The 11938-nt window shown below is 38.7% G+C and overlaps 1 protein-coding gene across 2 annotated transcripts; it reads right to left on the reverse strand.

The window, feature by feature from the left end:
- Nucleotides 1–79: 79 nt before the first annotated feature.
- Nucleotides 80–11869, reverse strand: LOC137982604 (F-box/LRR-repeat protein 18-like). 2 transcript variants are annotated; one of them, XM_068829728.1, is made up of 8 exons: nt 11695–11869; nt 9282–10212; nt 8198–8460; nt 6788–6876; nt 4743–4905; nt 3712–3853; nt 2098–2180; nt 80–703 (listed from the first exon to the last, which is right to left on the reverse strand). In XM_068829728.1, the coding sequence occupies exons 1-8, from the start codon at nt 11817–11819 to the stop codon at nt 544–546; spliced, it is 1956 nt and encodes a 651-aa protein (XP_068685829.1). In that variant the 5' UTR covers nt 11820–11869; the 3' UTR covers nt 80–543. The 2 variants fall into 2 exon arrangements, with proteins under 2 accessions (XP_068685829.1, XP_068685828.1); XM_068829727.1 differs by having other exon boundaries at nt 8042–8460.
- Between the last annotated feature and the right edge of the window lie 69 nt (nt 11870–11938).

The raw sequence follows: 11938 nt of genomic DNA on the forward strand, positions 1-11938 counted from the left end.
CAAATCGCTTAGTAGCAGAAGTAGCACTGAGCAGTACATTATAGTATTACTCTAGTGTTATTATAGTATTATTCAGGTAAAACAAGTTTAATTCTTTTTTCAAGCTTAGTTACATAATAATTTGCAGTAAGAACCGCTTCTGCTGCGCTCGTAAGTTATTCAAAACCCCGGTGTTTCTTTAAGCAATTAGGGTACGCTTTATTTGTCTTAAGTTTTAATGGTTCGTTATACGTACTCGCAAGGTACTCGCAACTGAATCGCGCAAGCTCTTAAACTGAAGGGTCGCGATGGCTCGTGGGTAACACATTGAAAGAAGACGGAGGAATCGTTTAGATGTGGGAGAACGTAATCATTCTTTGACCGGAGACTATGGAAATCAATTCATCATTGTATTTTGGACCTGAATTAACCGAAATCCTGACAATCTTACAAGTAAAGTATACTTATTGCCTTGCTCTGATTAAGTCTAAAACGTCATTTATCGACCAAGCCAATGTCACTATTTGCCAAAGGATTACAGTAAGTTACTTAATAAAAGTGACTTTAAACAGGAAGTTTGGTCGCAACTGTGGAGCCAAATAGAAACATTTCTTTGAAATGGACCACTGGAATAGACTTGGCAATGTCAAATGAAAGCAACTGGGTACGAGAGTCACGAAATGGAACCACTGACATCACAAGACCAGGCCGAGCCTCTGCAAACCTGTTTCATAAAAGCAAAAAAAAAACATCATTTTCCCTTACTGTTATTGGAAAAAGTAGGAAACAGAGTTCCCAGCGCTGTGGTCTGTTGTACTCTCTCCAGCAAAAAGTCGCTGACCTGGCAGTGATGTCTCAATATGAGGCCACCTTTAGTAGAAACAGCCAAAAGTTATGGACACTTGCCGGGTGATGGAACATTTAGATGTAAATGGCAATCAGCGACCCCAAGCTATATAATTGGAATAACCACGAAAAATGCAACTTTTCCTTTGAAATTCTATTAATTTACTTTTGCTTTATTATTTATTTGTCTTGCACTGTCTGAGTCACAAAGTGTAAGACACGACTGAAGTTGGTAACTGCTGAGAATGGTGACTCGGGAGTGTTCCTTTGCAGGAGTCGAACATACGACCTTCTGATTACTAGTTCGCATGCAACACCACTGAGCTATAGGGGATGATCGGAAAAATCCGAATACAGGTCGTTCTGCCACAGAGTCGACCCAATAGGGAGCTTAAGCACGCGCGTTTTTGAGACGCAGACGGCAACCGGAAGAGAACATTTCGTGTGCAAGGACAGTGGTGTCTCCCAGATTTTTTATACTAATCATCTCTAATGGAGAAAAGATACTCAGCAATGTAAATGTTTTGTGTAAAGACAAGTTAAAAGAGAAAACAGCTCACTTCCGGTTGCCGTCTGGGTCGCAAAAGCGCGCGTGCTTAAGCTCCCTAATACGTAGAGCAGAACGACCGGTTGCCACTCTGACAAATAGGGAACGCTTGAAACGTCAGCTCTCATGTCTCTTACTGTGGTTACTTAACCGTTGTCGACTCGTTTGGTAAAACCAACTTTTCCATCGTGATTGGCAAACGTAGTTACGTAAGAAAATTTGACTTTCCACTAATTGACTGCAAACTGCTCTAGACGGAAGCTACAGCGATCCAGGGGCCATTTCTCGAAAGTCCCAAAAACGTTTCGGCCCTGAAAAGCCATTTGTAAACCAGCCAACAAGAACGCCGATTCTTTAACATGTTTCAAGGTAACAAAAAGCAAACTGACTGCGAAATTTAACGACTTAATTCCTATCTGTTCTTGAGATACAGAGGGAATTGTGACACCCGGAAATGGTCAGTAAAGTTTCGGGACTTTCGAGTAACGGCCCAGGGACCGGTTAACCCACCGCGGTAGTCAACTGTCTTTTTTTGCCTCTGGAACTTTAAGATGTTTCAAGCAGACAAATGCTTTCCCCCATCGCTCCTGCCCTCTCGCCGCAGTTTATGACAAGGGAAAAACCATTATATTCCACATGTAGGATTGGCCAAATAAAGAAATAATGCACTTTCAAAATTGTCGGACAATGTTTAGAGAGAAAGTGACAATACTTATTATGCACACCTTTGAGTAACAGCATCCACTAGGGCTCTGCTGGCTTTGAGTGTTATGTCACAGAGCACTTGAAAGAAATACAGCTTACAACACTGCAAGAAAAAGGCAACCAAATACACTGGGGGAGTTAAATTTTCTAAAGAGAACTTATCCTCTCAAACATTTAGCCGGTTGAGTCTGGCTGTCATCAGACAGACAGACAGACAGACAGCCTTTATTTTCGCATGATGATAACAAAAGCTATGCAGCTTATGGGGTCGTGCATTGAGTGCCACGCCCCAGTTGATTAAAAGCCCCTTAATTATATCCAGTGGATACTTATTAAAGTCGCTATCCAGATTATACTTTACATTTACCATTGGCCAGGGTTTTTCTTACACGCTTTTACTTAGATGTGCTTAGCCAAGTGTGCATGCAAGTTCACCGTTCAAGAGGAAATACTGAAATCTTTGGACAGGTTTAAACTGTTGGAAATTAAATGACTTATCCACTGGGTAGAGTTACTCAGGCTTTGAACAATTGGGACCAGAAAATTATTTCTTCATGGAAAAAGTGCACTTGGCAAGCAAGCTAGTCCATAGGAACTTGACTTAACCCTTTCACCCCCGTGGGGTTCCCCATTGACGAGTAAAATCGTCTGGCATTAGACAGAGTAAAATCTATAAGTGGCACTCTTGGGAGTGGAAGGGTTAAATACTGACAGAGACTATTCAAATGATACATAACATTACTGACAGGAGGCAAAGAGTGCATTGGGACTGATTACGGCATACCCAGCCAGTGATCAGAGTTGGATTCGGAACATGGCACAACTACATGCAAATCAAGCGTCCTATTCACTGGACCAGAACAACTCCAAAGAATACAGAGTTGATAACAAATCGGAGCAACAAGTGTGAAAAAGAACCATATATGCCACTATGGGAAAAAACAGATACCTACAAATATAACCTACAAAACATTTTACATTTTATTTGTGATACTTGACTTGTGAATACTGTAATGGCTAGTCTGACAACAGTTGTTTTGTTGCTGCCAAGCGACTCTTCAGAGTCTTCAGAGACCTTTCTGATATTCGGCAAACTTGTTGAACATCTCGTTCAAAGTCCCGCTCGCAATCAGTTTTCACAAGTTATTCACAAATTTTCACAATTATTGCATTAATTTTTATTTGCCTAAAAGCGGATTTGAACGAGTTAAAATTGAACTGAATGAAAAACTGATACCAGAAATAGAAAGAGCACCTTTACTTATTATAAGTAACCCTGCAAAGTTTCATCGTTTTAGCTGTTATATCAGCTGATAAAATGTAAGTTGAAATTTGGCAAATTTAAAGAAGTTTGTATGACTGGGGGTATACGCCATACCCCCAATCATTCATTTTTCAACTTACATTTTCTCAGCTGATATAATACACCTGATATGCCAAAACTTAAGTAAAGGTGTTTTTTCTATTTCTGGCATTAGTTTTTAATTTTAACGTATTTGCATTTTCGGCTGCCATTTTGTAGAAGGGTCTATTTGGGAAAGAGGCGTCAGAAAGTACAGTTCTACAAGATTCTACTTTGCATGCTGTTTAAATTTAGCAGGACTCAGCAAGCGTTAATGCAATAATTCACATACCTTTTCAAACACTGAGAGGACTGCGTGAGGATACATTTTCATAGTTCCCCCTTTTGCAATGATGCAGACTCGTTCAAGATGTTTTAGTTGCCCTAGGGTCAGCATAAAGGACTCTGTAATTCCAAAGCTTGGCTGCTCCAGTCTGTATATATTAAAACACAATAATTATTATATACTTAGATATCTTTATTTTTCCACATTTGCCTAAAAATGGTAATAATTGTGAAAGTCCAATCACAGGTTCCTAGCTACAGGTGGCTGATTTTGCAGACAGTAGGTTGATCTAGCTCAGAATGGGAACCTCCGTTGATGACAGAGAGCATACGGAATAGTCTGAATTCTACTCTGATCTGACCCAGCTAATCTTTTTTTGCATGCGCCATTATCAACTGATGTTCCCGTTCTGTTGCTGAATGAGCCTACTGTGCAAGTTGTGTGCACAGCTTGATGTAAAAAGGACCAAATACTTATCATTTTGCCACTCTTGATTTTATTTTTCTACATTAAACTGTAATATCTCTCTGGTCCTGTTCTACTGGATCAACTGAACATTTCAACTAAAAATGGCTTGCATTGTGGGAGTTGTAACTTTTTTTTTTAACCATTTTTGGTTGAAAATGGAGGAGGAACTCTCAGGAACAGTCATAACACCTGATTTCTCTGTGTTGTTTACTTTGACTTTAACTCGCCTGTAATGTGATGCGTGACCACTTTAAAAAGTGTGCAAAGAGGAAATCTGGTATTCTCCATTGTGTGCAACAATTTCAATTAAGATATTTTTTTTATTTGGAGGAGGCTGAGACAACCAACTAAAACGGCTTTCACTCAACAAAATGTGAAAAAATCAAGCTAATAGAAAATGGTTCATTCCAGAAGAACACAACCTTTGCCTTGTGATCTTAAAGCACGCAGTTCATCACTTCAAACCTGATACAAAAAAGGTATATTGGGAGCCAATTAATGGCATAATTTAGCCACCCTTTAAAAATATTTTAGGTTTCTACTGAATCTGATTAAACTGTGTCTTGTACCTTAAGTCTCTCAGTTGATGACAATAAGAAAGTGCTTGTTGAAGAAGGACAACATTGCCTGAATGTCCAAGACTAGCCATCACTGCCAGAGATAAGAACTGAAGTTTGGAGCAGTTCTGTGTTATAACGGTAAGGAATTTCAAGTTGCCTTTCATAAATGGCACTATAATAATGAAAAAAAAAAGTGCAAAAGTTACCGTAGCTAATGGTGGGTAAAAGTGACGAACAGCTCACCTCAACTGACAGTTGGTCCACTGTCGGCCGACAGATTACCAACAAATTAACGACAGGTTACCGACAAGTTACTGATAGAGAGTTAGGGAGGGGTACCTATTTTGCTCATATCCCTTTCAAATGCTTACGTCCAGGGCCAAGTTGTTCAAAAGCCAGTTAACTTAATTGAGTATTTACAGTGCGACGCACCTTACAGTAGCCACCTAACAAAGTTTTTTAAAAATTATCCTCCAATAAGGGTGTGTGAATTTGACTGACAGTTACACCTCCTTGCAAAGCTCATACGGTTGTAAGTTGAACACCATTGCATGGGTTGTCGAGTTGACGTATTTACACATAACTGTCAATTATGTGAAACTTTGTTGGGTCGCTACGGTAAGGCACATTGCACTTTAAGCATAAACTTTTGTTTCATGTTTTCAACTTTTTGGTGAAAGGTTCATTTTAAATTTTGCTTTAATTTTTGTTTTTCAAAATTGACTTCTTCTAATGCAAAATCTTGCCAAATATCAGCAATGAACAGCATTTGGGAGAACAGAAATAAACTCCTTGGTTAATTTTTAACCTGGCATTAGCATTAATTGGCTTTTGAACAACCGGAACCAGGAGGGGAAGTATTAAAGGGGACATATACATGTAGCTTTTGAGTGGATGTAGAGGTTGTTAACCAATTGACTCCTGAACCACCCCCCCACCCCCCCCCCCCCCCCCAATTGATGAGTAAAATCGTTTGGCATTTGACAGAGTAAAATCAAGTCTCACTCATAGGAAGCAATGGGTCAAAGTGTGCACCCAATTTTGATAAACACCACACAGTGTCCCATTAAGGCTGCATTTGATTGACCGTATTCTGGAATAGGAATACATGGAATAGAAGTTAGAAATCCTTTGTTCTTACGGAGATTCACAATAAAATTGTTAAACACCTGCTAAAATGCTACTTTAAACATATCTTTATTATCCTTGTTCCTTCAAAACGCCGGACATACCGTTTTAATTTAAGTCATCACTCCAAGTATTCTTATTCCGGAATAGGGTCAATCGAATGCGCCTTAAGTCTATTACGTGCCACTCACATACATTCACAAAAGCATAGTCAATGCTGACGTTTGTGTTCTTTTCAGTTAATGAACATTTTCATCAGTTTTTATGTATACTTGAGGAATAGTGTTAAAGTGACACTTGATTATCACCTGCAGTTCTTGTTCTATACATAAGTAATGTTGAAATTGAGGAGAAGTGAAAAGAGGCCCTTACAACTTTGTAATGCTTATTAACATCAGCATGAATTTAATTACTTTTAAGTCCTGCACACACTTTCATTTATTCCACAAACAGTCTTTTTTGCAGTTTTGCATGTACTGTGGTGTCTACAACCTCATTAATTAATCTCAGCTGTTACTTTAAGTATTTCCCTCACATAGGGCTCGAAACTCATGATCAGATGCCATTACATTTTAATTAATACAGTGAAGGTTTCTCGTTTCCATTTTGCCACATCTGACAGTATCCTAGCAGGGTTTCATGAGTTAGAAATCAGGCCCAAGTTGTTCAAGGCAATTGGAAACTTTTCTTTTCTTAAAATGCAACTGTTCAACTTTTCCAGAAAAACACCAAGTAAAGTATTTGCAAAGGTTTTTGTGAATTTCTTTTCATAGCAAGGATGACTGCATGTACATCATTGGCAACTGTACAACGACCAGTAGAGATATCCACATTTTTGGCTTGTCATTCATCCTACAGGCCTAGGTCTTTTCATTGTTTAAGTTTCTACACCAATATGAATGAGTTCTTAATATTGCAGCATGTACCTGCTAATGTGAGTCTCTGTAGGCTTGTCCAGTTTTGAACTGCTACCAAAGTGTCAAACACACCTCTTATAGAATGACACCTTTCAATACTAATATTGATCAAAGAACAAAAACCAGGAATAAATTTAGAAAGCCATGAGCAAAAGGCTCAAAACAAATTGAAAAACACATCAAAACAAAATTGCTCAAAAATTCCACCTATGTCTCATTTTGTTGTTGTGGATTTTAAACACTGCCTTGAGGTAGAAGTGTTTTTTTCCATTGCTACTTTCTTGCAAAGAAAGGGAGAATCAACAAAATAAAACAAAACACATGTCATGTTGCTATGTAACATTTTCTGGATCAAATTAAATGCCAGGTATGAAAACTGCAGCACAGCCGAGTGGTTAGGTTGCTGGACTTGAGACATCCGGAGATCCTAGGTTCAAGTCTCGCTCTGGTCACCAGCTGGAGTTGTTTTGAGTGTTCCCAGGCTCAAGTCCTCAGCTGCACTTGTAAATAGCCAACTGGTTTGCCCACCAACAGTTGGGATTCTTAACAGATTGTACTGGAAAGCTGGTTAATACTAACTTAGAACAGATATCAATAAACCGATGCATACAACAACTCATCAACGACATCAACAAGAGACAAACAACACACTGATTTACTCTATCACAGTACTGCCCAACATATTCTATGATACACAGTCACACAGACTGGTCTTAGACCTACAGAGGGATCGAAACGCACCAATCGCTAATTAAATTCAGTCTTCACAGCCAATTACATCTAGGCTGAACTGACAGTTGACCAATAACATCACGAATAAGTTGACCAATGACATGTACAACTGGAGTTCTTATAGTATCTACTGAGGTTAGACAAATCACTTGACTCTGAAGATGACTTCCGCTCAGGTTGACAAAACGCCAGACAATGTCATCTCAAATAGTCCTTCTCAGGACTACATTCACCCAGACGATCGTACTTTACTTAATTATTCTTAACTCTGTTGTGACCATCTGTATTGCTTTGCTTTATTCATTTGAGGGTCACTATGTAAAAGACTGGGTTACAAGTAATCAGTGTTCACCCTCGTTAAATATTATGGACTTACAAAAATGAGCTTACTTTGAACAACTTTCTTTCCAAGAAATCAATAATTCTTTGAGCTCTGTTGGCTAACAGTGCAATAATCACTCGCCAGGCTCACATACTGAGGGCAGTTCATAAAAGAGTTTTTGAAAACTGCCACTTGCATATTTGGCTTACCTCGACGTACTACATTGAACAGGATCATAGTGGGTCTTTGTGAAAGTCAGCCCAGGTACGGATAGACGTATCAGCTCAAATTCTGTTATTTCCCTGCATGCTTTTGTCATTAGTTCAAAGCAACCTTCACAGCTCAACTCATTTTGAGTTACTGACCTCACACTTGAGCAGTGGGAAACCCTTTTGCCAGTCTTCATTAATTTACCAGAAAAGTCAACACTGCTCCCAACCCTCTTGCTTTCACCAGCTTGGCACAACACGCAAGCACAAACACTGAGTGACACAAGATGCTTGAATTCTGCAATAACCTCTATTAAAGTATTTTGCCATTTTCCATTAGATGCTTGGAGGTGTACTCCATGGAGGTTCAGCTGGGACAAGCTGGGACAGCATATTGCCAGTGATTTCAATCCTTGAAGCTTGAAAGTAGAAAGATTTTAAGTAAACATTGGTAAGCTTGTTAATAAAACTAGTGAAAGTGTAAAATTACAATTTGTTCTTCCCTGAGAAGAACAATACAAACTGTATGATTGCACTCGCTCCATATCCTAATTTTGTCTAAAAATGGGAAAATAATGTGGCAAAAATACCTCCTCTTTTCCTCTAAAATAAGCTGCAATCAAGCATTCATTTCTTCCCATACAAAATAACAAATGGAATTATTTTTTGTGCCCTCTCAAAATAAGAATCCTTAATCGAAGCTTACTCATAAAATTCTCTTTGCGCCAAACTGATTTAAACAAGAAAACTTTGAGTGTATAGAATGTTCCACACCTCATCTTGTTGACTTTGCATACACTAGAGCTGACAATAATTATTGTACCACAGGGTCTGCATTCTGTATTCTGTATTTGTGCTCATGCGGTCCATGTTTAATTCTCAATTTTCAATCTGGAGTCTAATTATAATAATCCTTGTTTTACACTGGCTGTGCTGAGTGAGTACCTAATTCCCACTGAAAACTAGTTTGTACCATAATTTACCAGAACTGATATAAACAAGTAAATAGTAATGCATGTACATATCTCCAGTGAAAGACCCAAGAAGATCCTTGACGATGAAGATTTTATACCTTGAAGATCTTTGAAGAATCTTTGAAAGATCATCAAAGATATTCATTTGCTAAATGAAGAAATACTGGCAGACATCACAAAAAGTTGAGGATGATAGAGAATACATGTATTAATATTTGACATACAGACATGGAAATACTCTCTATTATTACTGTTGTACCACCTACCAGCTCAAAACAGCCAACACAGTTGTGCAGGTTGAAAACCTTTAAGTTTGGAGATGACGTTGCAACCACTTGCAACAAATGACCATCAATTTTCAATCCGCAGAGGTTCAAATAATGTAATGTTTGCTTACTGAGGATGGCTGAAAGAAGAGTTGAATCACACACACGCAAGTCTCCTAAATCAATGTTGGTTAATGAAACATCCTCCAAAATTTGCAGATGATTGATGTACAAAGAAGGAGGTTCCATGGTGGCCCAGTAAGGAAAAAGAAACGAATGCAGTTTACCACAGTCACGCTGGGATGCTAATGCAACCAAGAACATTTCCTTCAATTTAGATGAAAATACTACACTTCTCTCAGGAAGGTGTTCACCACTACAACTCTGATTCTCAAACAGGGAACGACTTCCTTCAATAGCAAGCTCAAAGCAAGAACATGGACCTCCTCTAATCTCAGTCCACTGCAGTGTAAACTTTCGTAAACAAAGCCCCCTGCAAATGATTGGCACTGCAGAATTATTTATTAATTGTGCATTTTTCTGTGTCAAACAAATAACGATTGTCAGACGGTCCAGTCCTTTGAAAGCTTGGTTTAGTTCACCACAGAATGAGGTCAATAGTTTGAGTTCTTGGTTTCTTGACAGAGATGTTGTAGAGGTGTACATATCATCATAATTCAATGACCATTCCAATGTTGTGACATTCTTATTATTTTTGAAAACAGAGCAAATTGTTTTCTTTGAAACCTCACAACCCATAACATTAAGAGACCTTAGCTTTTGGCATGTTTGCAGAGCACTAGACAGTGGGCCAGTTTTCAGCCAGTAGCAATCTTGCAAATTTAGATCCTCTAAGGAATGCTTGAACTTGCTAATATACTTGCAAACAGCAAGAGAAGAGATGCGTTGCCCATGCTGTAAATGTAAACATCTGTCAAAACAAAAGAAAAACAAAAGAAGTTATCACTACTGAATTGTGTATTAAGGAGCTAACGCAAGGATGACTACAACGACTACAAGAATGCTGTCTTAGAATAATAATTATTATTATTTACTGTTATTGTAATGATTTCTAGATTACTCCAAGTCCTTTGGCATGCATAGTGCGTATAATCATTCTTGGATTAAAATTATCGTTATAAATTTGAAAATTTATCGTCAGGTGCTCACATCCTTCAAATAACCTCAATTTGGTCATTTTATGCCATGCGTGTGGAGCATGCAGAGTCATTCTTTTTCTTCAACTTCAATTAATTTATTGTTCTGTAACATTCTAGCAGATGTCATCTTCATCCTTGCATAAGTTCCCTAATGTTTCTTAAATCCCATAATTTGCAAGGGGCAATACTTCTCTGTCTCCTCCTCACGCTTGTTTTCATGATTGTTGAGCCATGGCAGCTCATCTCTACAGCCCAAACCTTTTTTTTTTTGCCATTCTTGTTGGCCAGAATATCCCAGTACATGTATGCTTGTGTATGTGGCAGCTCATAGGCTGGGTTGGACACTACAGATGAGTACCATGGAGGGACAGATCCCACCAGCTTCAATTCTCTAAACATCTTTTAATACCGCATGTACGTTATGCCTCTCCAGTTGTTTGGATTGGACTAAAGTAGAACGCCTGACTAATACATGGGGGAGAGTCTCAGCAGACTTCCGACACAGTCTGCAAGGGATGTTACCATGTGTTACGCCTGTCTTATTTGAGGTATAGACTTTAGATGGTGTTAGCTACTTGTGTAGCTCCATAGTACCAGCCATGGTGTGGGTGGGTGCACATGTCCAAATCCCATAACCAAGCAAAACAACCTTGATTATTATTATCATCATCATCATCATCATCATCATTATTATTATTATTATTAGAGCGGTCTTCAATTGAGTGTCGAAAGTAATTAGATAATTACTTTGGTCTATGATTACTTCAATCAGTGATTGGTTCAAAGTTCTCGCGCCATTTTTCAACCAATCAGAAGTAAAACCAAAACCAATCGTGGCTCGCGCGTGCACGTTTTCCCGCGCTTTGTGTCGGCTACGTGTAATTACTTCGAGTTTTGATTGGTTTACTGGATTATCTCTGTCCTCTTTGATTGGCCAAAGTAATTACTTTGGTTTTGGTTTTACGACACTCAATTGAAACTCGCTCTATTATTATCATTATTATTATTAATTATTGTTATTATACTCTTAAACTCTTAGCTTTGGATAACCCCCAAAATTCAAAGACTCAAACCTCCCCCCTGATTCAAACAATGGAAAACCCTTTTTGAGTGAATACGTAGATATATTAAAGTAACTCTGCAGGAAGCGAAAAGAGCATTGAGAGTCACTGAGAGAGAAGGATGAAGTCCCGCTCTGTGTTTTAACAACTGAAAATTCGATTTGACAACGACAGAGAACAATAAAAAAATACCTGTGTAATCGGGGATGCAACGCCACATCATGCCATCGATTATTTACCCGTGACAAAGGCACGAGTTCTAAAGGATGAAGATTTTGAAATATCATAAACAATATTTCTTTCGGCAGGGACTCCATTTTCCTTCTTTCCAGATTCCGGTTGTGGTGTCTTTGCGACCGATTTTCGACACCCTGTCGGAATCAGCCGACCACAGCCGAAAAAACTTCCGTCACAGTGCACTCCAGGCTTCCGTGGT

This window comes from Montipora foliosa, chromosome 13 (genome assembly GCF_036669935.1).
Source record: "Montipora foliosa isolate CH-2021 chromosome 13, ASM3666993v2, whole genome shotgun sequence".
In the NCBI taxonomy this organism is placed as follows: Eukaryota; Metazoa; Cnidaria; class Anthozoa; order Scleractinia; family Acroporidae; genus Montipora; species Montipora foliosa.

Excerpts from the sequence above, each read along its gene's own strand:
- LOC137982604 (XM_068829727.1), bottom strand. The coding sequence starts at position 11,819 with ATGGAGTCCCTGCCGAAAGAAATATTGTTTATGATATTTCAAAATCTT. Across the intron at positions 3,854-4,742 it reads CATCAACTGAGAGACTTAAG|ACTGGAGCAGCCAAGCTTTG; the intron begins GTACAAGACACA and ends TAATATATACAG. Across the intron at positions 704-2,097 it reads GTGGATGCTGTTACTCAAAG|GTTTGCAGAGGCTCGGCCTG; the intron begins GTGTGCATAATA and ends TTTATGAAACAG.